Consider the following 26,327-nt stretch of genomic DNA (forward strand, 5'->3'; position numbering starts at 1 on the left):
AAAGCCAGTGGAGCATCTCGCCTGTGTCTGGGGGGGTGGGGAAGGCTCCCTGCTTGCCTTATACCGTGCTTACACTGCAGTTTTTCCTTGGGACTCCTGCAGGCCTTGAATACTGCTGCTACTTCCCCCTCCCATCATGAATATTCAGCAGCTGCAGTCATTGAGGGACTCAGGTGTCCGGAAGAGTAAGGTGATTGAAGCCAGCCCTAACCCCAAAGCCCCAATCTCCATATTTAAACCCTCAGACCAGGGGATCCCAGCCACGATTTCCCACTTGGGGGGCCAGGGGCTCCAGCGAGAGAGCGGGGCGGCCCCTGCGATGAATCGGGCATCTGTTCGGCCCGCCGACACGATCACATCTTTCTGTATGATGTGTTGTAATAAGCATGTTGGTTTTCCAAAGACAAGGCTTTCTGTAATCCTCTCCCACCCAACATACTGGGATTGATAATTCAGCATAAAGGACGCACTGTTGGAACCAGCAAAGCATGCATTGTTTCCTACAGAATGCACCCAGGGTCTCCGTAGCAGGGTGACATTTTCTTTTAAAAAAAAAAATAATTTAATTCTTCTGGTTACCATCAGCAGTTAACCTAAAGTCGGAACCGCTCCATTCTCTTGGAGGTTAAATGATTCTCCAAGCAGCCCTTGCAGGGATGGATAAATTGCAGCCCTGTCCTTTTTTCGAGGGTTTCTAAAATAGATTTTCAGAATTGGTGCTGGCTGGTGTCTGCTGCCTGTGTGGTGACTCGGGATTTTTCTCCTACGGGGGAGCATCCTTTGCTGTGTTCCCCCTTCCGTGAAAAGACTTAGGCACTTCCAGCTGGTGGCAGGGGATACAGGCACAATACAGCAGCCTTCTCTGTCCCAGCTGTCTTTTTCATTACGTTAAATGCATTACTATGGCTGCAGCCTTTTGCAAAGCCGCAGGTAAAGGAAGGTGCAGGAGGAAGCCGGAGCCCCAGCAGTTTTGTTCCTAAGACTACAAAGCTTCGGACGGTATCTCTGGATTTTCCACGTCTTCCTGCTTCTGGCCGAAAGGACTCCTGTCAGGGCTTGGAATGTTTCTATGAAGCTTCTTAAAGGTGCCCCGAGAAGATCACCTTTTTCTTTCTGCTAGGAAGCCCTGTTTTAAAGGATTTCTTTAAATGCATTATGGCTCATGCAGCGTCTCAATTAAAGAAAAACAGGGATTTAGAGATCAATGCCGAAGAGGAGACTGAGAAAAAAAGGAAACATCGAAAACGGTCCCGAGATCGGAAGAAAAAGGTATCTTTGCATGGAGCAGGGCAAAGAATCTTGCCCGGATTCCTTTGTTTTGCGACCGGCAGGAGCATGTTGGGGCCGTCTTTAGACGGAGGGTGAATTCTGGGGGAAGCGACGGGGACCGGCCGATTGCAGGAGCCGGGGGGCCCCCAGCCATGGGGCTTGTGAAGAAATCGGAGCCTTTATCAGCCGGGTGGATGGTTGCGGGGAGGATGCAGGAACTGTGTGTTCATTTCACATAGGAATTGTCAGGTTTCCATGACACAAAAAAATGTGTTACAAGGGAATTAAAAGTAGTTTCTCGGTAACAATTTCAAGGTTAAATGTACAGTGTTGACCTGGGGTCTGAAGGAGAGAATATAAAGTTCGCCTTGATACTTCTCATGGGTCTTTCTCATGGAAGATCCATCTTTATGCAGGAACTGTGTCACATGTGAGATTTTTTTCCTCCAAACAAATCGATGACCTTAGAGGCGGAGAAGAAAAGTCATTTCCTGCTTTGTGGTCTTTTGAATTTTATTTTATTTTTCCTTTTTCGTCCTGATTTCTGAAAGGTGTAGGGTTGGAAGACACTGCCGCAATAGTGTGAGAGAATGAACTTTCTTTTGTCAAATCCATCTCAAGATCACAAATGCTGATCTTTCTCTCCTGGGTGATTATCTCGAATGCAGAAATCTCTAGAGCTGCAGCCTTCAGCACCCTGGCTGTTTAGAGGCTCGGGGCAGTGACTGGTGGGATCTCTGGACTTTTGTTTTGTTTTGCTTTTTCTGGATTTGGAGGAAGAACAGGGTGGGGGCAAATTCTAGGTCAGTGGTGTTATATTACAGTTGAGGAGTCCTTGTTGAGTGTCTGGGGGCTGTGCCCTTAGCTCAGACACCTGAGTACCGATCTGGAAGAGGAGGCCCCAGAGTCATTGTCCATCTTTCATGACAATTAATAGAATTTGACCCAAAGTACATGATCCGAATGCCGGCGTCAGGTCGTAAAGCATTTTTATGTGTCTTTGTGAGAATCCCCAAGGGATGGATCATCTTAATTTGCTTTGAGCAGTGATGTGAGACGCTTTCTAAATGGCATGTAGACTCCTTTCGACATATGTGCATCTTTTTCGCTGGGTTGCTCTCAGTATTTAGCTGCCTTTTTTTCCCTTGGTCTTCCCATACTGCTGGGAGCCCACCCCATCCAGGCGTGGGGCGCTGAGCCCTTTTGTTACACGGCATGCTTTAGGAGGAGGATTTGGAGGGGTTACAGTTGGTGCAGGATGTTAAATATAGATTATTTCCCCTTTAAATGTATACGCAAATCAAACTTTTTGAGTATATTCTTGGCAAAAGTTCCAGCTCAGATTAAAATATTCCTTGCCGAGCAGGTTTCAGGGCCTCCTACAGCAGAGCTTATGAAATTACCGTATTCTCTTCTGTCTCGTTCTAATTTTGTCGTGTTATGTTGGGATGTGACTATGTCGCTATCGACCTGCCCTCCCCCCTCCCTGGAAGCAATCAGATCACCCCGAGTACTCTGATTTATTAGAGGGCTGCTTCAAGCTACAGTGTGATCATTGATACCTACAGGTTAAATAAGACTTGTTGGCTAAGCCGGGCTGCAGCCTTCCTTTGCCATCCATTGTGTTGCCTGATGCCAGGGTGTGTTTGTGTGCCTGTGTCCATGGGGATTGTTGGGAAGGGACGAGGCAAGAGAAGTTCCTGGATTGAGGGATCTGAAGCATCTGCTCTCAGGCTCAAAATGCTCTATTACCGATACGACAGAGAGCTGTCCAATGGGAACTCTCTTAGCAGTCAGAAGGGGACAGAGAAAAATCACCATTGATCTACCTGAAATTTGTCTTCCTAATTTTTTTCCCTGGCATTTAGAATAAGTAAAAAAAGTAGCACATGGCTTCTGCCTTCAGTGCTTGTCATTATTTAAAATCAGAATGTTCATACATTTACAAGCTCATCCAGAATCCAACAGAAGGGATGTATGTGTTTCTAAAGGGGCTTTTGGTGGGACATGATTAAAAGAAAATCACTCTAAAACTGCCGACTAATTCCCTGTAGTTCCATAGAGTAGACAATACCTAGTTCTTTTTCAAGGGCAAAGACTTCAGATCCGTTTCATAGTGAACTGTTATTTTCCCCCAGCTTTTAAAATAATACAAGTATAACTCTCTATATAATATATATATGGCATTTTAAAGCTCCCAAAGAGTTTGACATCCATAATCTCCTTTTCTAAGACTTTTCCAGAGTTCTAGATGACTGTGTTTCATATTCGGAGGATTAGAAAGATGCCCTCACTTGCCCCTTTGCGGCAAGGAAGGGCTGCTGGTTTCTGTTGTGTCCCCTAGGATGCTCACAAGGGCTACTGTCTATGAGTAGGGATCATCACGGAGAAAATGTCCTAAGTGTTGGTGCAGAGGCAGGGAACGTCTATGCTAAATGGGACCCCTCTGATAATCCGGTTGAGATCCATGAGGCAATAAAGTGAGACATCAGGCCTTACGCGGCCCCGGCTACTCACAAAGGGCTCGGGCCTCCCTAGTGCTGGGCCACCTAACCGTAGGATATTAGTAATTAATCGTAATAAACGCACCCACTTTGTGTTGCTTTGACATTCAACTGTAATGGCTTCTTTGAAGGACCCAGCGAACAATGTGTGGTCTCTTCCAGAGATGGATCATGAGGAGACAAAGTGCTTGCCAGCAAACTTTGAGGAGTTAGAATCAGCTGAATTGCAATAGCTGCTTTTGTTTTTATTCTTGGCACATTTCATTCAAAGAATGCCCCACAAAAATGAAAATTTTATCATCTGATGGAAATAAGTGATTAATGGAATTTTATTTTTAGATTTCATGTTTTGATTACTAATTTTTACAAAATAGAAAGTCAACAAGCATGTATTAAGTACTTATTCTAAGCCGGGCATCAAGCTAAGTTGTTTATATTAGGATTCACTTTTATAGTTTTAATAGTAATAGCAGGTATTTATATGGCACTTTCAAGTTTGTAAAGCACTTTTTAAATAGTATCTCATTTGCTCCTTGCAATAACCTAGGGAATAGATGCTATTATTATCCTATTTTTAGTAGTAAGGAAACTGAGACAAGTCTAGCGGTTTGTTCAGGGGTCACACAGTTAGTAAGTGTGTGAGGGCACATTTGAACTCGAATCTTCCTGACTCCAAGTCCCACACTCAAAAATATTTAAGTCATGTCTGACTCTGACCCCTTTGGGGGTTTTCTTGGCAAAGATACTGGAGTGGTTGGCCATTGCCTTCTCCAGTTCATTTTACAGGTGGCAAACAGAATTAAGTGACTTGTCCAGGTCACACAGTAAGTGTGGCAATTTTGAACTCAAGTCTTCCTGACTCCAGATCCAATGCACTATCTACTTTTTTATTGTGTTCTATTCCTCAAGCAAGTTTCCTAAAAGAAATGTGTAGGTTTCTTCCCCTTTATGTTACGTTATTCACTGGGAGCTTCTGTGATTGGGGGTGTTAGGAAAGACTTCCTTTTAAAGAAGTGAGACTAGCCCTCTGTCCTAAGAAAAGGAGGGGGCTTAAGGAGTGATCCTGACTCCAACTGTGGTGTCATCCCAAGAGGCAAAGGGTGATTCTGTCTATCTTTGGCCACCTTTCCTAGCATCGACTGAGCCCTTGTACGTAGCTGATACTCAACGTCAGTTTGAAGACATTAGCAACCAGGCCTTCAGACTCTACAAGGGAGATTAGCTTCAGGTACCAAGGGGTTTACCTTCTTAAAGGCGCTGGTTATAGGGATGGATTTCCCCTCTCAATCTGCACTTTCCTCTTTTTAGCTAAAAAAATATTCTTTTTGAAAGAAAGGGAGAAACGATGTACCTCGTTAGGGTCCTCACCTTTAAAGGAATGGCTGCAAATCCATTCTCTTTAAGTGGTAGTTGATCACTTTGGAGCTTTGATATACTTGGATAACACACTAAAAATGGAGCCATTGTGTCTCTGTGTGGGCAGTGAATGCTACCTAAAAAGTCCCTTCTCTTCAGCAACCCTCGGAAAGAAATAGAGCCCATTAAACAAGAGACTTAGAATCCTGGATTCTTGGAGATTCCGATGTCTTTAACATGTATTTTGTGTGTGTTTTTGCATATGAGAATTGTACTCTCTAGTGAGATTAAAATGGAAGCTTCCTTGAGACAGGGACTGTTTTTTTTTCAACTTTGTGTCCTCAGAACACAGTACAGTGGCTGACATGTTGGAGGGAAGGCAAGTCAACAGGCATTTATTAAGAACTCTGTGCCAGGTACTCAGCTACATCCTGAGGACACAAGTAGAAGCAAAAAGAAAGACAGCTCTTGTCTTCAAGGAGCTTATATTCTAATATGGGAAGAGAACCCACAAAGGGAAAAGCATTGAGGGGATGGAAAAGATAGGTAGGGAAGGAAAATAGTTCAAGAGCCCTGAAGAGTCAAAATAATAGAAATAGAGCTTGGAAAATAAAGGATGGCAAGGTGAAACTTAGGCTTCACAGATGGAAGCCCAGAAGGAACTCACCAAGGGGAGTTATTTAATCACTATATGCCTCAATTTCCCCATCTGTAAAATGTAAAATCTCTAAGGAGCCTCCCTTCTCTAAACCTATAATCCTATGATTCATGTTTTCTGCCGCTACTCATATCCAAAGCTTTTTGTTTTTCTTCATGAAGATTTGTTCTTATTGATTATATGTTAGCCAGATGCAGAATTGTGAAACACACCTACAAGCCGCCTGTTGTAACAGGCTAAGGTTTATCACACTCTCATTTTCCTGACAAGTTAACAGAGCCAGAGAGATTACATGATCTGTGTCACATCACACAGCTCATCAGTGGCATTTGGTACAGGGGCATAAAGTAAGCACTTAATAAATGTTTGTTCCCTTCCTTCTTCCTTTTTTTCCTCTCTTCCCACCTTCCTTCCCTCCTTTCCTCACTCCTTCCCTCATCCTTCCCTACATTTTCCTTACTTCTTTTCTTTTTCTCTCTCTCCCTTTTTCCTTTTTTCCTTCCTCCTGTCTTCTCTTTCTTCCTTTCCTTTCCCTCATTCTTCCTTTCCTCTCTCTCCTTCTTTCCTTCCTTCCTTCCTTCTTTCTTTCCTTCCTTCCTTCTTTCCTTGCTTCCTTCCTCCCTTCTTCCCTTCCTTCTTTCTTTCTTTCCTTCTCTTTTTTCCTTCCAACTAGAATCTACATCTTTAACTCCCATTCCTTTTCCCCTTCCCAACACAATTCTACCTCTTTCTATTTGTTTTTGACTGAACTTGTGATTTCATCAATGTCATGAGTTCCCAGTATGAAAATCCCCTCCACCAATGCAAGCCTTCAACTTGTCTGTAACCTGTAGTCCTAGAGAGATGCTTGAGGACACAGAGCAGTTGGGTGATTTTCCTATGGTCACACAGCTAATATATGATAAGGACAGAACTTGAATTCAGCTCTTCCTAACTCCAAGACTGTCTCTCTCCCTCTCTGCATATGCTTTAAGGATTAAAAGGAAAAAACCAACCCTTTCTGAAATTTTTCCTCTTGAAGCAAGAAGCAAAATTGACCGCGCTGTCAGATATTTCAGAACATTAGGGTGTTTTCTAGTTTGTAAAGAACATTTCTCCCAATGGTGCCACTAGGATCTAAGTCGCATCAGAATGGCTAGCACCATGTCATTGGGAGGTGTCCATGAGTAAGCATTTTATTGAAGGTCATTCAACTAGTAGGAGAGAGGCAAACCAACAACTGAATGAGCTCTTTTGGACTATAAATTAGGTGCTTGTCTTTCCAGATCGTGATGCTTCCAAATAAGTTTTCAGTAGTTAATTGAAGAAGATTCATTAAGCATTTATTACAAAGTAAAAAATGAAATAATTCCTGCCATCCAAGAGCTTACTGGGAAAGACTCTGTATGTGTGTATATGTGTCTCTCTGTCTCTCTCTCTGTCTCTCTTTCTCTCTGTCTCTCTCTGTGTATGTCTCTCTGTCTGTCTGTCTCTCTCTGTTTCCCTCTTTCTATGTGTGTGTATATGTGTGCATACACAGAAATAAACAGAAATAAATCTGAAGCTGCTAGGGAAAAAAGTTGGAGGATCACTAAAAGTTTCCTGTTGAACAAGAAGTCATTTACCTCTCTTATCTGGAGTCCAAAGATCACCTTTATGTTCCATGGCTCTATTTCTGGGCCTCTGTGAGCTTGGATTTTTAAAATGACATTTATTCTAACTTTTGGCTTCCTTTGAAATCTTCAGTATTTTATTTTATTTTATTTTATGTTACATTTAAAAACACAATTCTGATCAGGATTCAATAACAGTTGGCCAAAGGGGTCCATGAACAAAAATGTTTAAAATCCTTACTTATTATAAAGATGCTCTTTCAACTTTGTCTTGAAGAAAACATAGGGTGAGATGAAGAGGAAAGAATTCTGGGTGTGAGAGATGTATAGCCAAAGAGAGGAATATAGGAGATGGGCTATGTGTGTGAGATACAGAGAAAAGGCTGATTGCTCATGCGAGGAGAGGAGTCATTTATAATGAGACTGGAAAGATAATCATTGGGTGCTTAACTAGAATAATCATGTTAGTTAGCATTATATAGAATTATATGGCTTACAAAAGACCTCACATACACTACCCCATTTGATATATTGAGACTCTGCGATGTGTCCTTAACTGTGGGAGAAACAAAAGAAACAGAAATTTGGGGTTTTTACTCCCTGGAAGCTTTTCATCTGAGAGGAGACTAAAATATATCAGCGTTATTGCAGAGAGAATCAAACACTCTATATTGGGTCATGGGTTATGGATTCAGCAGGAGGTCAGAGGAGACTCAGTTTAGTGGAGGCTCGGTTAGTGAGGAAGGCTTGGAGAGGAGGCAAAGACAGAAGATTGAGAAGGTTTCAGGTAAGCAAAGATAAGAGGTAGAGGTGGAGAATCAGCATTAGCAAAGGGCCAGGGATGATGGAGCTTTTAGGTCAGCAAAGGTAAGAGGTAGAGGTAGAGAATCAACATTAGCAAAGGGCCAGCCAGGGATGACGGAGCTACAAGCCTTTATTAGCACCTGCTCTGTGACCATACTCTGTGACATAAAGACAAAGAAATAGTCATCGCCTTCAATGAGTGGCCCGTCTCGAGAGAGAGGTGATGTGTGTGAGATAGCAGCATGTATTTAGAAGAAGTTCACTAAGGATGCATTAGGAGATGGAAGAATCAGAAAAGGGGAGAAGGCTGTGCTTGGATTGAGTTTTGAAGGTAGCAGGAAATTCTAAAGAGTGAAAGTGAGGAAACAGTGCACTCAGGATCAGGGGAGAACAAAGGCAGAGAGGTGGGAGATGGGAGATGCAATGTCTTGTGGGAACAAGAACAAGGTCATTCTGCCAGTACCACAGGATAGGGGAAGAGGAAGAATGTATTATGGGCCTGGAAAGGAATGAATCACACATGTTTTCTTCAGGGAACAGTGACAAGATCTGTCTGAAGCAAAGAGTTCATTTGGTGAGAAATTAAAAAAGTAAGATTAGAGGAAAGGGGGCCAGAGGAGAGAGGGTCTTAAAAATCAAAAGAGGCAGAGTTTGGACTTGGCTGTGTGGGAAATACAAGCCCTGTAGTCTCTTGTGTGGGGAGTGCCGTGAATCAGATTGCTGGTGGAAATTTTTGGTGCTTCACGAATATACCGAACCTCTGCCTCACTCTACATCAGTGCTGGGACCAGAGAACTGAAAAAGTCGGTGGCTCTGCCCCCCTGCCATTCACGGAGCCAGATTTTGGAGCAGCAGGAAGCGGCACTTTCAGGTTGCTGGTGAGAAACTCGGGGAGACGTGTGGATGAGCTTTGGCAGACCGAGCTTCATTTTCTCTGACTGTTCCATTTGGGTAGACCTAATAAAAGTCTAACCGTTCACAGGCAACTAATATAGAAACCATAAACTGCCTTTTCCATAATAGCTTTAACTATCATTAATAAATCAGCCAACAAGCATTTATTGATTTGTTTGTTTGTTTTTGGTGAGGTTGAGTGACTTCATCAGGGTCACACAGATATTAAGTGTTATGTGTTTGAGGCCAGACTCTGGTCCTCCTAACTTGAGGGCTAGTGCTCTAGCTACTCCTCAACAAGCATTTATTAAGTGCTTACTGTGTTCCAGATGCTGTTCCGGGTCATGGGGATACAAAGATGAAATTGAAATCATTCCCGTCTGAAAAAGTTCCTTGTATTCTATCAGAAAGATAGAGAGTGGCGTAGTAGTAAGAGTGCCGGGCCTGGAGGCAGGAAGACTCATCTGGCCTCAGACCCTTATTAGCTGAGTGACTCTGGACAAATGATTTTACCCTGTTTGCCTCAGTTTCCTCATGTGTAAAATGAGCTAGAAAAGGAAATGGCAAAACATTCCAGTTAGAAAGGGTCCGACACAAAAGAACAACAGCATTCTATCAGAAATCTGTAGTCAGATTTATAGATGGAAATTTGTAGTGGAAATAAAATCCCATTTTTATCACTTAGTGGATGATACTGCTCAAATGATTAATCTCCCTGAGCCTTAGATAGTTTGTAAGCCCTTCCAGCTCCCAAGCAATGGTCCTATGACCCCATGTCCATAGAAGGACAAATACAAAATCCATTCGGGGTGATTTGAGGAAAGAAAGTAACACTTGGAGTGGGGAATGGGAACCAGGAACAGCTCTATGGGGAAGGTGCGGCCAGAGCCCAGTTAAAGAGGGAATGGGGATTCTGTTAGGTGGCAGTAAGGAGAGAGCCCATTCAAGCTAAGCTGGAAGAAATAGGGATTCTTAGGAAGGGGTGATTTTTAGCGTTGCTAGTATCATTTACTTTGACCCCCATCATTTCATAATAAAATTGAAATACAAAAGGGGTAAATGGATCACTCGGGACAACAGGTGGCTAGCATCAGAACTGGGATTTGAATTCCGGTCTTTTAAATAGAAATCCATTGCTGTTTCCATTCTACCACCCATAGAAATTTATGTTGTCTTTGTAACAGGAAGTGATCTCCTGGAGGGTAGGAACTATTTCATTTGTGCACGTCTGATTGTATACATATTTCTCAAATAGGTGAGGATGGAAGTCAAATGAGGCAATAAAGTGGTGGGATATGGCTCTTGATGTGTTTAAAGTCTTCTATATTCACAGCCCTGAATATACCTGATTTTGCCTCATCTTGGGAGCTGAGCAGAGGAAGTTTTGGCCAGTACCTGGCTGAGAGGTCCTCTGACTTTGAGAGGTAGGGGGATAAAGAGGAATAAATTTAGGTTTGGGAGTGAGAAGCAGTGTGATCTTAATTCATTTGAACTCTCTTTGACTCATTTTCCTTATCTGTAAAATGAGGTGGTTAGACTAAAATGATCTCCGATGCCCCTTATGGTTCAAAATCTATGATATTGTGACTTAGGAATGGGAAATATAATTTGTCAGCTGATTTCTTTTCAAGGTACACTGTGCTATTTATTATATAGTTTTGTTTAAAAAAAGGGAATCTGGATATCTTTTGTAAGAATATTTTTAAGTCCTGTTTTAATGAAATCCCTTTTAATGACCTCCAACTTGTGCATTGGCCTCCATGGGTATGGCCTCAAAGTCAAGATAATAAACCATTTTTGCTTCTCTTTTTTTTTCCTGGGCATATAGTAGGTACTTAATAAGAGATTGTTTTACCAAATGATTAACATTATTGCAGATGTTCCAGTATAGTACCAGTACCTTTATGTTGTCTTTGAAGAAACATTTCTGAGTTCTCTTTTTATGAATCCTTTTCTGTAGTTTCATGCTCACACTCCCAAACAACAAGCATTATAAGGGGAAATTTTCTGGGGAAAAGGGAATGTGCTATTGATTTGAAATTATACCGGAAATGGATTTAATGGTTCTTTATGGTACATGATGTCTGTATTTTGGAAGAAAGATGTAGTCCTGCTAGTTTTTCAGGGCCTCTGAGGTCTGGTTGTTGAGAATACACTTTCTGATAAATCACATCAAGACTGTTTTCTGTGGTTCTTTTCTAAATTGTTCCTTGAATCCACCATAGGGGATCTATCCAAAGTGCTGGAGGCATAGCTCTGGCTTTGTCAGGATGGCTGATGGGCGGTGAGCTCTATAGGTTACAGGACCATACTTAAAATTAGGAAGGCCTCAGTCCAATGTTGACTCTGATGCATATTACTGGGATATCCATGAGCTCACCACTTAAGTTCTCTGTAATATAAGCAACTCTCTAAGATAGAGATTTGAATGTGTTGCATTTGTCTTGGTGGAAAGTGCTTCCACACTGACCAAACCAGAGCTCCTTTCCATAGGCTCGTCAAAACCAATGTGAGTTTGCCCTCTTATCTCTCATGCTCATTCTTGATGTCTATATATCTCATCTTCTTGCTGGCCATATTCATCCTTGATCATAGATTTATGCTGCTTCTCATGAGAAGAATTCCCAAAAAGTCAGATATAATTAAATGATATCTCAAAAGCGACCAGAGTTCCACGAAAACCTGTGATGTGTTTTTTTTTTAGAAAGTGGAAGATATTTTATAAATAAATATGTATCTTTTTTAAAAATTAAAATGTTTATTTATTAGATATATATAAAAGAGGAAACCAGTATTTAAGTTAGCTGTTGTAAGGAGGCAGTAATTAGAAAAAAGTAGCAGTTTTCATGGCTTTTTATGTTGACTGATGTGTAACTTAAAACATGGAAGGAATACAGTTTCCTTTAGCAATCTCATGTATCTAAATTTTAGGAGATAGATATTTATAAATTTAAAGACAGTAGCAAGAGTTTGATCCAGGTTTAACTGGGAAACTTGTTTGGTTGCCATTTCAAAAGCAAAGCCCTGGGTTGAAACATCTTATCTGGAATCTTTCCCTAACAGGCCAGATTTCTGATAGTTTGACCCATTTAAGATTAAGATGTCATGACTTCAAGGCAGCTGGATGGCACAGTGGATAGATCCCTGCTCCCAGAGTCAGGAAAACCGAGTTCAAATTTGACCTTACTAGTTGTGTGACCCTGAACAAGTCATTTAATTTCTGTCTGCTTTGGTTTTTTCAAGTGTAAAATAGAGATTATATTAGCACCTACCTTGCAGGGCTATTGTGGGGATCAAATGTGATAATATTTGTAAGGAGGTTAGCATAGTACCTGACACATAGTGGATGTCATAGAAATGTTTCTTCCTTCCCTTTAGATGTTGCCCGTTAAGTGAGTTAGGATGCTGGGTTATGGGTTAAACATGACAGCTCCTTCAGAATTCATGGAGTCCATTTTGGGGTTCATTGTCACTTTCTTGTGTCTCTTCTCCTTCAAATGGAGCTGACTCCAGGCTCTCAGACTTGTGTCCACAAAGCCTGATGCCATGGCAAGCCCTTCCACGATGGAAAGGCTTCAAGTGTATTGACAAAGACAGATCCCGTACAGGTAGCTTTGATACAGTTGATCACCCAATGGTTGGCCTTGAGGTCATGAATTTTTCAAGCAGCCATTCACAGAGGAAATCCACAGAGGTTCAGAGACTTCAGTCTGTCTTGGTAGAGGAGCAGCCCTACTCATGAGACCATGGATTCTTGGATAATGGAAGCTTTAATAATTCACTGGTGGATCAGTTGTCTTTTTGTGACTTCCGCCTGTTGTTCCTGGTTTTCGGAGCTTTAAATTCTGGTATTAAAACTGAGCTAAATAACACCTCCACCATGGCCTCAGTTTAGTCAGCCAATCAAAAAGCATTTATTAATCATTTACCAGTATCTGACCTCAAGAAGCTCTCATTCTAATCTCTGGAGATGTGACTAGCATCTCACACCCTATTCCTTGTAGACAAGAGAGAGGTTAGAGCAAGGTGGGCCATGTGAGCTATAGACAGAATTGGGCCTGGTCAGATGACTATTCCCAATGACAGCTGATCGATCGATTGATTGATTGATGTCAACCTGGAATGGTTGCTCTAGAGATCTGCCCTGTGCTGTTTGTGGCTTAACATTTGTAACATTATTATTGATGAAAAACAACTTGGCATTGTTAATCCCATTTGAATATGACACAGAGCTTTTTGGGGTGCTCCAAAACAGGGTTCAAAAGGGCTATAAAGTCAAAAATAAAGGCTTCATTCCAGCAAGAGGAAAATGTCATTGGCAAAAATGTCAAGTCCTCCATTAGCTCTAAATAGGCAATATAGAAAGATAGGATTCAGTCATTCAACCAATCAGCTAGCATGTATTTATTAAGCCCTCCCTATCGTGTGCCGAGCCCTGAACGGGGCTTTAGAGATAAAGAGATTGAGTCCTGTTCTTAAAAAAAAAAATTTACATCCTAACTTGGGGGGTTGGGGAGGAAGAAGGAGGGAGGTGAACCACAGAGTTCTGACTCTCAGTATGTGCAGTATATCCATATTGAATACATGGTGGTTTGGGAAGAGGGGATCAGGAAAGACTGGCTGCATTCAGAATGATTTTGCCTGGAGGTTGATTAGAAGCCAAATGTATGGGTGCCGTCCGTGGACCCAGCTGCCAGAAAAGTTCATTTGATCCCAAGCCATATTTTACTAGCAGCAGAGTGTCCAGACTAGGGGAGCTAATGCCCCTGCTGTGCTCCGTGCCAGGGAGCCCACTCCTGGAGTATTGTGTTTAGGTCGTGGTGTCATGTTTTAAAAGGGATATTACAAACCTGGAACGTGGCCAAAGGGAAGCAGTGGGACGGTGAGGGAACCTGAAACCATGTTCTGTGAGAATCAGTTGCCACACCTGGGAACGTTTTCCTTGAACAAAACAAAACACAGAAGGGATGAACAGTGGTTTTTCAAACATTCCAAGGGCTAATTGTGGAAGGATGGTCGAGGTTATCGTCCCTGGATAGAAAGAGAGCCAGTGGGGAGCTGAAGGGGGAAAGCTGGTTTCCCCTTGATGTGATAATAATAGCTAGCTGTCTACAAAGCACTTTATATAGATTATCTCATTTAATCTTCACAAAAAGCCTGGAAGGTGAGTGCCATTTTTAACCTCAACTTGCTGGTGATGAAACTGAGGCAGAGAGAGATTGAGTTGACTTCCTCTGGTTCACACAATGAGTGCCTAAGTAGAATTTGAATTCTGGTCTTCTTATAATTCTAAGTCCAGAGATCTAGCCATTGAGTATCAAGGAGTCTAAAATAAGTTTGAGCTATCTTAACCCCGAGAGTTTAAGACTAGAGTGAAAGGCAGAGTAGAAAGAGGGTTGATGTCTGAAAGACCAGAGTTCAGCTCCGCGCTCACCCATAGGAAGAACTCAACAAATATCTATTGAATAAAGTTGTCTTTAAGGGCCGCCACCACCGCCTAAAGAATTCTGGAGCTCAGAAAGTAGGGATGCCCGCTTGGAGTATCCTTTCTAGAGCCTCTTGTGGAAATTACAATGTTCATTCATAAATACCATGAGTCATTTCTTTTCTGACCTCACCTTGCCTATCTCTTCTCCATAACCATTCATTAAGATCCTGCACAATTCAGTTCAAGTTAGAGACTAGAAAAAAGACAAAGGCAATTAAATCCTGGGTTGGGCCCTCGAGGAGTTTATAATCCAGTGAGGGTAGGGATTAAACATAAAGAAAGATGATAAAACATATTTAAAGATTAGGATGGGTAGTAAGAGATCCACTTTATATTGTCATAATGTCATAATATGGACATTATAGCAAATCTGAATGTAGACCTGGAGATCTTTTTTGCATCAGAAAGTTGATTTCTCTTTAGGTAATAAGAATTATTAGTATGACAACAAATAATGTTTATATAACAATTTTAGTACTGCATTTATTATCACTTCTGACCCTCAGAACAACTTTATGAGGTCAGTGCTATTATCTTCAGTTGACTGATAGAGAAACTGAGGCTGAGATCAAGGTCATATAACTGAGCTAGCAAGCATTTGAGGCAGGATTTGAGCTGGTCTTCTAACTGCAGGTTCAATGCTCCATTCATTATGTCACCTAGCTATCCGGAGGTATGGATTAAACCAAAAAACTTGGGGAAGTCCCCTTCAATCCTGAGCTTCTGTGACTTAGTCAGTGAAAAACTACTTACAACAGATGAATGAACAAATTCCCTCAGTAGGATTTATATTGTTACAACCAAGAAGTAACCTGCTACTTGTACAAATTCAAACATCATATGTTTGTTTGTTTGTGTGTGTGTGTGTGTGTGTGTGTGTGTAGAGAGAGAGAGAAAGACAGAGACAGAGACAGAAAGACAGGGAAATATACATATATGTACATTTGTATCTCCCTATCCATGGTTCTTTTCAAGAACGAAGAACAACAATGCATATAAAGATATACATAAAGATATCTACATAATTGTACATAAAACTAAAACACATGTATATTTCTATGATTCATAAAAAGAGGTAATAGATAAAAAATTGTAAAAATTTCAATTTGCTTTAGTAAGTTATATATCTTAGAGATATATACACGTGTATTTACATATATTTGTGTGTATGTGTGCACATATATCATGTACATGTATATATAACTAAATTGTGTATCCATAAGTTATATTGAAGCATATGTATATGTGTACCTATATGTGTGAATAGATGGATACATAGATTGATAGATACATAAATAGATACATGGCTTTTACATACTTTGATATTTATTTCCAGGGTGTATAATTTACTATTATAAATTGACATTCATGTAGTGAGTCTATTTATTACTTCTTTTTAGAGGACTAGCAGGAGAATAAATGATAGATAAAATATTAAATACTTACTACGTGTCAGGCTTGATGTGTGCCATGTAAATGTCACACATACTTATATTGTATTTCCATCCCTGGAAACACAAATCAAAAAAAAAAAAAAAAAAAGTAAAACAGTCACTATTTCAGGAGGTTTGGGGCTTGTTGATCTATTATTTTTCCTGTCTTGTTAATAAGAAAACTGAGGCAGATAGAGGTAAAGTGATATGTACAGTCACACAAATAGTAAGAAAAACCAGGACTAAAACCAAAATACTTCCATTAATTGACAATTAACACTAATGACTAGCGTTCATCAGTCTACATCATGCAGATCAAAGTCTGATTTTCAGTGCTACCTTGCCGCTATCCTTTCCTTACCGAGCTGGTTTTTAAAATAAATTTTTATAGCTTTGGTTTTTATATTGCCTAGATCCTTTCCCCTGTATCCTTCCCCCTTCTAGCTTTCAGAGAGCTACCCCCTATAAACAATGAGTGTTCCTTAAAAGAATGATATGGGGGGATGGGGGGAACTTCATTAAAATCAACAAACACCCAAAACATTGTATTCAGCACGCCACATGTATAGCCCCCAATCTCTCTGTAAACAAGCTGGACTCAGTGTGAGGAGCTAAGGACTATTTGTCTTCTCTTACATCTTTGAGCTCAGGCTTGCTTTTTCTAATTTTGCAACATTAGTCATCAATCAACAGATCATTTTGATTGTTGTGTCATTGTTCTTTCCATTTCTGTGGCTGTAATCATGTCTGTGTTTTCCCATGGTCTTCCTTATTTTAATTTGTATCAGTTCAAGAAATCTTTCCATGTTTCTCTACATAGTTTACAAGGAGAAACAGCATGGGCACAAAAAAATATGGGGGTGGTGTAGTGAGTGGGAAGGGGAGTTCTCTGATAGTCTGCAGGGGTTTAATTGCTCTTGGTATTGGCCATTAAGAAGTCTTCGTGGATTGGATACCATTTGGGCTGAATTTTCAATAACGTTTGTTCCGTTGAAGTGAATTTAAGATCAGTTTCCTCATTTGTAAAATGAGAATCATACTTCTTAGTCCACCTGCCTCATAGATTATCTGTCAAAACAGTATTTGGTAAACCTTGGTCTGCTTACATTGTGTATAATTAAAATCATTCATGTCTCCTTTGGTGCTTAGTAGAAGCTCAATAGATCTGTTTAATTTGTTGAATCAACTTCTTGGTTATTTATCTTTTTTTAAATGAGGGATATAAAAAAGCAAAAGAAAAAAGGGGAAAATTTTCCTTCAAATATGCCATACACAAAAGTAAACCTTTTAAGGGAACCAGAAAAATCTGTATTCAAAGTCTTAGTCTTCTACTATGTGACCTCAGACAAATACTCTCTGGTTCTCCATTGCCGTATTCATTCATTTTCAATTCTTGGTGACCCCATTTGGGGTGTTCTTGACAAAGACACCAGAGTAGTTTGCCATTTCCTTCTCCAGCTCATTTGGCAGATAAGAAAACTGAGGCAAGATGAATTAAGTAACTTGCCCAAAGTCACATAGCTCGTGTCCCAGGCCAGATTTGCATTCAGGAAGAAGAGAAATATCCTTGACTTCACATCCAGGTCTCTACCTCCAGCTGCCCTGTATTTCATCTCTCAAATAAAGAGCTCAGCCTTGATGCCATTCAAGGTGTGTTCTAGTTCTAACTCTAGAATAGTGTGATCCTTAGAGTCAGGTCTGCATAGATCATTCTGAAAAAGGTCGTTGATTTGAGGACAACTACTAAAATCACTTTGCTGATGAACATAAATGTTGGATTACGTAGCAATATCTGATGCATTTTCTAATCACTACCTTCCAGCCTGGGTCCCTGAATTTCATACAAGAACAGAGGTAAGGTCCAATACAATAACTAGTTAATTGTCCCCAAATGGGTCGTATCAGTTAGAATGGAAAGTGCCATTTGAGGTATGGGAAGAGAAAGGCTTTAGATTTCTTTTTCAACATCAGCAGCAACTTCGATGAGATAGCCAGAGGCCAGCTCGAATTTCGTTGTGTTGCCAGTGAAACTGGATTTCACCAGTGTGAAAGCCAGAATTGTTCTGATTAACAGGATATAAAATTTTCTTTGAGAGTTAAAGAAATTTTTCTTGGCAATTAATACAATAAGTGCAAACCACTCCCTCTCCGAAGGTTTTTTTTTTTTTTTTTTTTTTTTAGGATTTATTCAAAACAAATATTTAAGTCAATTCACAAAACATTTAGTGACTTCTACTGTGTGTCTGACACTGTAATGGCACTAGAATTATAGAGGCTGGGGGTGGCAAGGGAGTGAAACAATCCCTGCCCTTAAGAAGCTTATACTCTACAATTCCCTTCATGCTATTATACACAGATAAATAAATACAAAATTAATTTTAAAATGATGAATGTGGCTATTGACTGTCTCTAGTGCTTCCTTATCTCTGCATCTTGGTATCCCACTTTTACTTCAAGGCTCAACTTAAATACCAGCTTTGTTGGTCTTTTTTTTTTTAGACTCCCAGTTGTAAACTCCTTCTCTTCTTAATATACATTGCATTTACTTGGTGCAGATCTTGTATGTTGCACTGTTAGAATGCAAACTCCTTGAGGGCAAAACCTGTTTCACTTTTGTGTTTCCCCAGCACTTAAATATAGTGGCTAGCACATAGTAGGTATTATAATGCTTATTAAATTGAATTTAATGATTTAATGATTTAATTTGCATAAATCTGAAAAACATCTTTTGCTTATTGGTTAATTCTAATTGGGATGTGGGTTTTAAGTTTCCACCCTCAGTCTAGATCAGTTGCAGATTTTGCTTCCCTTTAGAAAGGATTTTATTAAAGATTATGGACAGAAATAGATTTCGTATACCAGCTATTTACTGATAATGAGCATTCTGGCATTCAGAAAGGTGTTGGTGGTGATGGTGAGACATTTCAGTCCCATTTCAGTTCTGATTTTTTTGTGACCCCATTTGTGTTTTTCTTGGCAAAGATACTAGAATGGATTGTCACTTCCTTTTCCAGAACTTCTGTATCATTTCACAGATGAGGAAACTGAGGCAAATCAGATTAAATGACTTGCCCAAGCTCACAAGGTAGTAAATATTTGAAACTTAATTTGAACTCAGGAAGACAAATCTTTCTGGTTCCAAACCCAGTGCTCTGTACTCTGTCACCAAGCTGCCTTCAAGAAGGTAGCAATTTATTTTTTGTACCTTCATTTCCAAATTACTTTAGTTTGATTAGATGTGTGTGTATATATATATATTCATATATACATATACACACATATATAAACACTAGACAGCTGTATGTGTATACATCTATGGATACACACACATATATAATATATAATATTTCTATCCATCGTTAATGCTTCACTGATTTTATCTATCAGAGGATTTAGAAAGGGGTATTTTAATAAATGATAGGATGCTATTAAAGTTCTTGGTTTATCCCACAATGTAACATAATAGTATTAAGTATATATATGGAAACTATAATGAGATTAGGTTAGGATAGAAGATTTATAATTGGACTACTGCCATTCAGAATTTATGAACGACCCAGCAAAAGATGATTACCTAACAACATCCTTGAGAAATCCATCCCTCAAGTGTCCCCTCAGGTTATGAATACCAAACTCATCCATCCCTGTGTGATTTGGGGTCATTGTGGGTAAAGTGGGAGAGAAAGGAGAGGGACTTCATGAAAAGGAAGATGCTTCCCCAAATGCTCTTTTCTTGGGTAGGGCAGATTCCTCTTCCTTCTCCCAGCTCCTTGTTCTTGTAGCATCTATTGGGTCTTGAGCTGCCTCATGTAATGAGGTAGCTCTTCCTTCACTGCTTCTGTGTAGATGATTCAGCTGCTGCTCTTATCTCCCTTCCATGTTGTGTCCTTCTGGTGAATTCTCTGTCCACAGAACAGTCAATGACTGGACTCGGGCTTGGGCCAATAATGGGCATTTAGCCTGGAGAAAAGGAGATTTGGGCAGGACATGCTCCTGCCTTGAAGGATGACCCTATGGGAGGAAGAATTAGATGAGTTTCATTTGGCCCTAGAAAGCAGGACCAGAAGTCTTGGGTAGAAGTTAGAGAGAACTAGACTTTCTTCTCCTCAATGAAAAACTTTCTCACTATAATACCGATCCCTAAGTGTGATGGGCAACCTCTGGAAGTCTGTGGACTGAGGCTGGATTGGGATTTGTTGAGAATGATGTAGCGGAATGTTTCTAGGTCAGGTCCAGGCAGGGAAGGAATGAAAGGATCATCGATTTAGACCTGGAAGGAACTTTAGAGATCACTGAATCCATTTTATAGATGAGAAAACAGAGACTGAGGGAGGTTAAACGTCTCTCACAGAATCAATGCAGCTTATAAATGTCTAAGGTGAGATTTCAACTCAGAATTTCCTTACTTCAGGTCTAGCAGTCTATTCATTAAGCTCTTTGACAAGAATAAGAATAGTTTCATTGTTTTATGTGTATCCAGCTGTGTCCAGTTCGATGCAAATAGTTGGTGCTTAATAAATGCTCATCGATGATTGATATAACATATTGCCTGAAAGCTCTGAGATTTCATGAATCTGTAAAAATCAAATGAACGTAATTAGGATATATCTTATATATTAATAATAATAATAGCTAATTTTTATGCCACATTAAATTAAGAGGTAGCACAGTGGACAGAGCACTGGGTTTGGAAACAGAAAGACTCATTTTCCTGAGCTCAAATCAAGTTTCAGATACTTACTAGCTGGATAATCTTGGTCAAGTCACTTAACTCTGTTTGCCTCAGTTTTAATAAGCCTGTTTAGTGCCTTAGCCCAGGGCCAGAGACATAATAAGTGTTCATATATGGTAACTGACAGACTAACAGATACCACTTCCATTTTTGCACTTAATCTTCAGATTTCTATCACCATTTTAATGGCAGGCAGGAAAGCCTGAGATTTAAAGAGATGAGATGATTCATTTATGATAGTAATTGTCACAAGTGGAATCTGACCTCAGGACTTCTTGATTCAAGATTTGATTTGTTTTCCCCTCAATTTCATTGCTTCTTTCTCTCTTGTAAAAAAAAGTTGTCGTCCATTTAAGAAGAAAATAAGCAGTGTAATCTTAGGAAGATAATTTTACCACCATGAACCTTGTTTTCCTTATCTATAAAAAGAAAAGATTGGAATAATTAATTATTGAGATCTCTTTCAGTTCTATATCTATAAAACATGGATATATCTCATTTTTTTCTTCCTTTTGTCATTGGTCGTTGGTAATGATCTCTGCCAGGCTGTACCTTCTCAAATGGAATGACTTTCTTATGTGTTCTATATAAATGGCTTCCTTTTGCTCCATTTTCCCTCCACCCACATGCCAAGTATAATTAGTATATTCAATACAGCTAATTCAGGCTTCTAATATTCAAATATTCATTTGTCTTCATTAGGATAGGATTGGTAAGCACGAGGATCTCTCTTCATTTTGGTTTCTGATTAGTTCTTGCATGTCTCGGATATATCCGGCCTCTGCTGAAATTGAATATAATAAGTTATGAAAGGAAATTTCCAAAAATTGCATTTTCTCTTCTCTCCATGGTGTGTTTCCCTCAAATGAATTCAGAGAATTGAAAGGACGTTCGAGATGATCGAGCCCAACTTTTTCATTTTATAGATGAGGAAACCAAGGCCCCGGGGAGATACAGTGACTTATAGACAGTGACAAGATCACACAGCCAGTAGATCAGAGAGTCAAGCATTCAGTTCCAGCTCCTGTGGCCAGCCTCTGTTCTGAACTCACCACAAAACTCTAGGGCAGGGGTCCTCAAACTACCTCCCGCGGACCAGATACGGCCGCTGAGGACGTTTATCCCCCTCACCCAGGGCTATGAAGTTTCTTTATTTAAAGGCCCCCAAGACAAAGTTTTTGTTTTTACTATAGTCCGGCCCTCCAACAGTCTGAGGGACAGTGAACTGGCCCCCTATTTAAAAAGTTTGAGGATCTGCTCTAGTGCATGTAAGCCTAAGTCTATTCAGGTCTTGGGGTCCACTAAACAGTACAAGGGGGAGCTTTGGGCTCGGCTGCCCGGCTTGTCTGCATATGGCATGATGGGCTCAAATGGATTTTCCTGTGAATGAAATTAAAATGATTACACAACTGTCTATGGCAGGTTCTGTGAGCATGCTCTTTGATTCCCGGCTTGATGGATTGGGGAAGATTGCTGTGAGAAGGCCAGAACCAGATGGTCTATTGGGATTCCGGTAGCTTTCCGGGCTCTGATTGCTTTTGGAAGGCCCCATGTGAGCGTTAGGGGATCGTGAAATATAAATGCATTTGGTGCTGGGCGTGTAAATGGAAGCGGACCTGTCCCATTTCTCTAAAGTGGTCCTCGTGACCGTGGAAGCTCTAATTCGGTTCCATGCGCGCCTACGATACACAAGGCGCTGTGCCAGCCTAAGGACGCTATCAGTATGAAGGAGGTGTTAGTCCTTCCTTCCTCTGAGGAACTTACAATCCTGAAGCAGAGACAAGACCTGTATTCGTAGACAAAGAGAAGCAGGTGAGCTGTGACTCGAAGACGAGGAGTTGGAGAAAATGATGGTTTTGTCTGTGAGAGGAATTGCAGGAGAGACTTTGGGACCTTGGGCACGCCCACAGGCTCTTACTTTGTTCACACAGAATCAATAAAAATCATAAACACTGGGTAATTTTCCGTAATGGGGCCCGTGTTCTCCATTAATCGAGATGGCGACGCGGGGCAAAAGTGAGACACATTTCAAGGGGGGAAATGGAGTGTCCTGTCTTTCTCTGGAGTCTGAACTCCTGGGATCGAATCCAGCCTCAGTTACTTCTGAGCTGTATGAGCTCAAGCAATTCCCTTATGACCTGTGGGCCTCAGTCTCTGATCTGGTTTACTGTTAATGGGTGGCACAGTGATGTGATAGAGTCAGGAAGATTTTAGTTGGAATCCAGCCTAGGAGACTTGCTGGGTGCTTGATTCTGAGCAAGTGATTTAACCCTTCTAAACCTTAGTTTCCTCATCTGTAAATTGGGGACAATAATATCTCCCTCACAAAATTATTGTAAGGCCCTACAATGAGCCTTAAGGATCTAAGGAGATAATGTACATAAAAGCCCTTTGCAAACTTTAAAGCTGATAATAAGAGAGATAAGAAATAAGAGAGACAGAGACAGAGAGACATAGAGACAGAGAGAGAGTAACACACAGAGAGAAACAGAAAAGAAAAGAGAAGAGAGGAGAAGGGAAGGGAGATGTCAGAGACACAGGAAAAAACAGATACATAGAGACAGATACACAGACAGAGAGAGATAGAGACACAGGGAAAGGCAGAGAGAGGAAGAGAGCGAGAGAGAGAGAGGAGAGGTGGGTTTAATTTCCACAAAACAAACATTTACCTAGGGTCTGTTTCATATAGTGTACTGTTCCAAAGACTGATGAGGGGTTGTGAGCTGTGATTTTATTGGTGAGAAAACTTGCTCTGTGAACGCCCTTCCGCAGCTGCCCAGCAACTTCCAAACAGGTAGTTGCCTGAGACATTTGGGAAGGTAATAGAAATTTACCCAGAGTCCTACGCTGTTATGTGACAGAGAATATCTACCTGGATTCAAGATGCTTGGATAGAAGTGAAAAGATACATATCCGGTGTTGGTGGGTCAGTCAGTAAGCATTTATTAAGTGCCTACTCTGTGCTGGGCACTGGGACAAGGGCTAGGAATACTCAGGAAGTCAAAAGTCAGTCCCTGCCTGCAAGGAGTCCACAGTCTAATGGAGGAGACAGTAAACAAACTACACGGAAGCAACTACATAGCATACAACACTGGTGGGAAGGGAGATTGGGGGGGAGGGGAGAGCATCTTTTAAAAGATGAGATTTTAGCTGAGAGCTAAAGGAAGCCAGAGATTGGAGGGAGGGAAAGAATTCCAAACAATCAATAAAGATTCTCAGACAAGAGGCAGGGGAAACTGAGGAACAGCATGGAGTTCACTGGGGTCACTAGGTGATATGTACCACAGTACCTAGAGCACTGGCACCTAGATTCATCTTCCTGAGTTCAAATCTGGGCTCAGACACTTATTGGTTGTATGACCCTGGACAAGTCACTTATCTGTAAAATGAGCTGGAGTAGAAAATGGCAAACCACTCCAGTATCTTTGCCAAGAAAATCCTAAATAGTCTCCAGGAGAGTCTAACATGACTGAAAACAAGGAGAACATAGACCACGGGATATTGGGGGTTGGGGGCCGGAGACAATATGTAAGAAGACTAGAAAGTTAGGTGAGAAGGGATATGACATTTATTTAAATAAGTACAATTGCAGGGTAGAATATAAAGGGAATAAAGGAGAGATTGAAATAAACTACTCTAATTGTGTTTGAGGAGGTCACACGGAGTGTAGGAGGAAAAAATTGCCAACATTTGTGGGGGAGAGAGAGGGGAGGGAGGGAGGAAAGGAAGAATGGAAGGAAGGAAGGAAGGAAGGAAGGAAGGAAGGAAGGAAGGAAGGAAGGAAGGAAGAAAGAAAGAAAGAAAGAAAGAAAGAAAGAAAGAAGAAAGAAAGAAAGAAAGAAAGAAAGAAAGAAAGAAAGAGAGAGAGAAAGAGAGAGAGAAAGAAAGAAAGAAAGAGAAAGAAAGAAGAAAGAAAGAAAGAAAGAAAGAAAGAAAGAAAGAAAGAAAGAAAGAAAGAAAGAAAGAAAGAAAGAGAAAGAAAGAAAGAAAGAAGAAAGAAAGAAAGAAAGAAAGAAAAGAAAGAAAAGAAAGAAAGAAAGAAAGAAAGAAAGAAAAGAAAGAAAGAAAGAAAGAAAGAAAGAAAGAAAAAGAAAAAGACAGGGAGACAGAGACCAAGACAAAAACAGACTGACAGAGACAGAGAAACACAGAGACAGACAGAAAAAGAGGCAGAGAGATGGAGGGTGGATGTATATTACATCTTCTGTTATAAACAACACTTTATTTGTATTGATTCTGCACATAAAGGACAAAATGGTTTCTTCCAACATGCATGTCTGTCCCAAGTGTGGGGCAGATCTCTCTATGTCCCTGGGGCATATCAGGAGGGCATGATGAAATATCAGTCAGTAAAGAAATGGTGTTCCCATTGATGGGGGCTGAGGAATTAATTATAATTGAGTGAATCCACACTAGATGTGGATTCAATTAATGAAAGTAACCTATTCAGTCAAAAAAAGCAGGAGCTGGGGGCAGAGTCCACTTTTTTGGAACCATAGAGAGTTTTTTCCTTGGCAGCCCATATTCAGTGTCACACACGGGGTATCAAAGGCTAGATTTGAACTCGGGATTTTCTGATTCCAGCACAAGGGTTATTTGTGCTAGAGCATATACCTGGACTTTCTTGGTTCTCATGGACCAGCACCATGGGCTGTTCTTCTGACTTTGTATCGTAGTCTGGACCAGAGCTTCTTAAACTTTTTCCACTTCTGTTTCCTCAGTTTTCTTTTCACCTAAGAAAATTTTCACAACACTGGGTATTTATAAATGGATCTACAAATCAAGCATTTACTGATAAGAAATCATAATTTTATGTGTCCCATAGGGGATTGTGATCCACAGTTTAAGAAGCTTTGGGCTAGACAAACAGGTGTTTCAAAATAGAGCTTTTTCTTAGTCTCCCTGAGCCACCCAGATCAATGGAGGTTTTCTCCTCACTGGACTGAAATCCTAGGATTGATTCCTCTCTTCTCCAAAGGTGCTTCTCACCCACTCTGTCCATTCAAAACAAAAACTTAAAATTTAAAATACCTAACATTTATTTTGTGTGTGTCAGGCACTACATTGTCCCTTTCATAACAACATTAAGAAGTAGGTGCTTTTATTATCCAGATATTACAAATGAGGAAACTGAGGAAACAGAAGAAGAGACTTTCCTGGGGTCACACAGAGAGCAAGTATCTGAAGCTAGATTTGAACTCACTGAGTTCACTAGCTGCTTTCAGGAGCCTTGAGAAGCACTTGGTAGCAGTAGAAAGACAGTGAGCTATGTTGTCAGAGGACAAGCTGCCTTAGTTTACCGACAAGCTCATTGGCCAAAACCACAAAGGTAGGGACGTCAAGCAGGGGTGATTAGCAAGCTGGTCCTTAAGATTCTGTGACCTCACATCAGCACTGGAAAGTATTTGAATAATTCATTGGCTGCCTGTGAGGGTATTTATTAAATCCAGGTTAGATCCATTACTTGCGTTTCTCTCCCCTGCCTCAATTAGGCTGGCACAGATTAAAACATTATTCAAAATCTGGCAGCCTCTTGTTCCACTCCTTTTCTTTCCAGGGATATTCTTCTAACCTCAACCCCAAGGTTACCATCACTG

At 40.6% G+C, this 26,327-nt stretch overlaps 1 protein-coding gene across 3 annotated transcripts in view; it reads left to right on the forward strand.

The window, feature by feature from the left end:
- Nucleotides 1-819: 819 nt before the first annotated feature.
- ANK3 (ankyrin 3) overlaps nucleotides 820-26,327 on the forward strand; it is a 347,827-nt gene continuing 322,319 nt past the window's right edge. The window contains exon 1 of one of the 3 annotated variants that reach the window (XM_051982618.1): nucleotides 820-1,269. In XM_051982618.1, the coding sequence (XP_051838578.1) occupies nucleotides 1,156-1,269 (114 nt within the window). In that variant the 5' untranslated portion in view covers nucleotides 820-1,155. The remainder of the gene's footprint in view (nucleotides 1,270-26,327) is intronic. The other 2 variants (XM_051982616.1, XM_051982617.1) reach the window with 2 other exon arrangements.

Source organism: Antechinus flavipes, chromosome 2 (assembly GCF_016432865.1).
Source record: "Antechinus flavipes isolate AdamAnt ecotype Samford, QLD, Australia chromosome 2, AdamAnt_v2, whole genome shotgun sequence".
NCBI lineage: Eukaryota > Metazoa > Chordata > Mammalia > Dasyuromorphia > Dasyuridae > Antechinus > Antechinus flavipes.